The 4,034-nt window shown below is 39.2% G+C and overlaps 1 protein-coding gene and 1 pseudogene across 1 annotated transcript; one reads left to right on the forward strand and one right to left on the reverse strand.

Moving 5' to 3' along the window:
* Positions 1–565: 565 nt before the first annotated feature.
* Positions 566–1,051, reverse strand: LOC138165495 (protein FAM136A pseudogene; annotated as a pseudogene).
* A 1,791-nt stretch (positions 1,052–2,842) lies between these two features.
* On the forward strand, positions 2,843–3,346 carry LOC138165548 (large ribosomal subunit protein eL29-like). Its single transcript, XM_069093900.1, has one exon. The coding sequence runs from the start codon at positions 2,843–2,845 to the stop codon at positions 3,344–3,346; it is 504 nt and encodes a 167-aa protein (XP_068950001.1).
* Positions 3,347–4,034: the final 688 nt, after the last annotated feature.

Consider the following 4,034-nt stretch of genomic DNA (forward strand, 5'->3'; position numbering starts at 1 on the left):
CAAAGGAAAGATCACCTGGTTGATGCGCAGAGCTCTAATCCAAGTAACCCTCTTTCCCCAGACTCCTCTCTGAATTCCAGCTTCTTGTACTGGGGAAAGAAGCACGACTGTGTTCTTTTCCAGTCAGTAGTGGACTCATGGCTGCTGCTTTCTGGTCTATGGGAAATGGCTCAATCAGGTGGGTATGAAGATGGTACCAACAAAAGTGGACGGCTACCTCAGGGATTCATACCGAATGGGAGGTAGGTTGGGCAGGAGAACTGCTAATATCTATAAACCCAAAGGGTTATTCCAGCTTCTATTATTGGAATGCTTCTGAACAAGCTTAAAGCCATTAAGGCTCTAACAGATAGAACAGAGGTCATCTTCACTGAAGGGATGGATCTGGGTATTATTAGCCCTCCATGCTGCCTCTAATCTAAATCTGAGACTCAGTTTCTTCCATTTCTTCAACTATGGGCTAAAACATATAATGGAACCAACAGAGTTGAGAGGCAGATGTGAAATTCCCTTAAAGGTATTCTTAAATTTGCTATCAGCCTCAATTTCTTCATTCTTAAATTTTCACTGCAAAGTAAAAATTTCCATACATTTTTACAAGTAGACCCATTCTCCAACCCCAGATGACTACTGAAAATGACTCTATTTTTTAATAGATGCCAGGGAATCCTTCATCTTCTTGGTCATGGTAGGGATGAGGTACATATGGTCATCAACACATTTGGTCACACAGGACTCTAGCTGCCTCTTCACCTGCTGCCGCTTGCTCCCAGCATCCATCAAGTCTTTGGCTTTGTCATTGCTCTGCATGGTGCATCAAACCAGGTGGTCCTAGAATTTCTCCAGTTCACTGGTCACAAGGGCCTGTGCCTGGGCCAAGGGAGCATGACAGTGTTCAATGCACTGATGAACCTGCTTCATGGATGCTTGGGTATCTTCACAGAAGCTGGCACTGCACCAGAACATGCATCTTATGGATAGTCTCCCATTCCCACCCTTTCATCATGGTGTCCACCACCTCCTGCACCAGCAGCTGCTCTGACTCCACCATGGCATACACTCCACACCCCCAGTTCCATGCTTGAACTTATTTCTTAACTTCATTTAATCCACTGTGCCATCTAGCATTTGACCATTTTGGTCACTGTTCTTTCATTACTTGCAAGAGTCTATATCACTCAATTGCAATGCAAAATCTCACAGTAGGCAAAAAAGATGTTAAAAGTTCTCTTTAATGTAATACTAGGAAATTTTTCTGCTTAGCAACTTCAGAGAATTCTAAATAGGTTCCCAGAATTTATCACAGTGCCTAGAATTTAATAGATGTTTGGTAGATATACATTGACTGGCTGACTAAATTGGTAAGGGTTTGATCAAAATATTCAATATGCAAATAAAAATTATTTCCTAAATATTCAATTGTGACAGTTATTCATTTCAATAAATAAGCTTGCCTTGAAACATTTAAACATGATCACTGATACATTTGTTTTAAGACATACATTAACAATTTTTTTTCTGAAGATGGCACAGAAGAAAAGTATAAATGTCTTTTAATGACAATTTATACTTAGGCTTCAAAATTGTACCGATAATGGCAGACGTAAACTTATTCTTAAGGAGAATTGGATTGGGATGTAGTATGGACTCTCATCCTGCTCTACAAAACACTGCAAATGCATTTGGAAAGTCGTCAATTTATTTTGCCAAATATCATCAGAGTGATGGAAAAAATAGTTCTTTCTTTTAACAGATTGTGTAGTAAAAGAGTTCATTCTGGAAAACTTGTATAAATGCTTCAACATCTTTGGATCAACTATTAAAAGTTTTATTGAGGTTCTTTTACTCTGAAACAATGACCTTTTGTTTCACAGAATTATAAGGAAAGAAAAAAAACTTTGGAGTAAAGCACACAAATTGTATTGGCTCCTAAACCTATTGAGTTTAAAACAAACTAATTTGGAAAAAATTTCATATTGAAATGTAGAGATTAAACTGGAAGGACAACAAACATATAGAAAATGGAAGAGATTAATGGTTTTTGTAACATTTGATGTACATCATTAGTGATTTTAAAACTACTGAATTTGGACTGAAATTTTCAGTGGACAAACTTCTTAGGGAGTTATAGATGAATACTAAAATGAATATGAAAATTAGTGCTGAGATTAAACTATGTATGATCTATAGTATACTATGTATATTATATATGAAAAAAGGTTCTAAATTACTATTGATTAGAGAAATACAAATCAGAACAATGAGGTATCACATCACAACTATCAGATTGCTTAACATGATGAGAAAGGAAAATGATAAATGTTGGAGAAGACATGGGACAATTGGAAACACTGATGCATCGTTGATGGAGTTGTGAACTTAATCAACCATTCTGGCGAACAATTTGGAAGGATGACCAAAGGTCCATAAAACTTTGCATACCCTTTGATCCAGCAATACCTCAGTCCTGACTGTATCCTGTAAAAAAGACTCACATGTACATTCATAGAAGATTTTATTTTTTGTGGTAGCAAAGAATTAGAAATTGCATCAGGGAATGCCTAAACCGGTTGCAGTATATGAATATGACAGAATCCTATTGTTCTATAAGAAATGGTGAGCAGATGAATTTCAGAAAAACTTGGAGCTTCTTTCTCTCTCCTTTTGGCCTCTTCCGGTCAGTGGAGTGCCTGTTAGCACAGGCTGCGGTGTAAAGATGGCTAAGTCTAAGAACCATACCACTCACAACCAATCATGAAAATGGCACAGAAATGACATCAAGAAACATAGGTCACAGAGATACGAGTCTCTGAAAAGGGTTGACCCCAAGTTTCTGAGAAACATGCGCTTTGCCAAGAAACACAATAAGAAGTGGCTGAAGAAGATGCAGGCCAACAACACCAAAGCCATCAAGGCCACAGCAGAGGCCATCAAGGCCCTGATCACCAAGGCCTTGAAAGTCAAGCTCCTCAGGCACAAGATCCCCAAGGCCAGTGCCCGGAGTTCTGGCCACAAGATTGCTATCAAGCGTCCAGGTCTTAGGATCGGCATCAAACGTCCATGCTCCAGGATCATAAAGCCTGACTCTAAGGTTGCCAGAACCACTGATTCCACTGACCACAAGGCTGCCAAGCCCACTGACAATAAGGCTGCCAAGTCTGCCTCCAAGGTCAATAAGGCAGATACCAAGGCTAGCAAATCTGGCCCGAAGGCCACCAAATCTGATTCTAAGGCTGCCAAGTCTGATGCCAAGGCAGCCAAGTCTGATTCTAAGGCTGCTAAGCCTGCCGAGTCCAAACGCAAAGATCCTGGATCTAAAGCTGCTGGTCCCAAGACTCCAAAATAGATGCTTCAGAACAGAAGGACTTGTTTAAAGCTAAAACTCCCCTTTTTCCCAGCCAGGGTATGATTATTCACTATTTTGTACAAATAAAGAAAATGGTGAGTCATGAAAAAAAAAAACCTGGAAAGACTTACATGAACTGATGCTGAGGGAAATAAAAAGAACCAGGAGAACGTTGTGCACAGTAACTGAAACTCTGTGTGAGGACTGTCAGATAGACTTAGATCCTCGTAGGGATCCAATGATCTAAGACATTTCCAAAAGACTAAAGATGGAAGATGCTATCCACATGAAAAGAAAGAATTATCAATTCTGCACTCAGATGGAATTCTCTCTTTTTTTCTGCATTGTATTTTTTTTCTCTTTTGTTCTGATTCTTCTTTCACAATATGACCAATATGGAAATATGTTTAATATGATTGTAAATGTAGAGCCTATATCAGATTGCAGGCCATCTTGGGAAGCAGAACAGGGAAGGATGGGGAAAATTTCAGAACTCACAATATTATAAAAGATAAGGCTGAAACTAAAAATGAATAGATGTTTTAAAAACCCAGAAATTTCTTCAAAATATTTCCCCCAAATGTTCTTCTTTCTTCCTTTCTTTCTTCTTCCTTCCTTCCTTCCTTCCTCCTTTCCTTCCTTCCTCTGCCCCTCCCTCTCCTTCCTCCCTTCCTCCCTTCCTTCCTTC

This window comes from Petaurus breviceps, unplaced genomic scaffold (genome assembly GCF_028583685.1).
Source record: "Petaurus breviceps papuanus isolate PSGF00001 unplaced genomic scaffold, PetGlider_PUasm1.0 213, whole genome shotgun sequence".
Classification (NCBI taxonomy): Eukaryota; Metazoa; Chordata; class Mammalia; order Diprotodontia; family Petauridae; genus Petaurus; species Petaurus breviceps.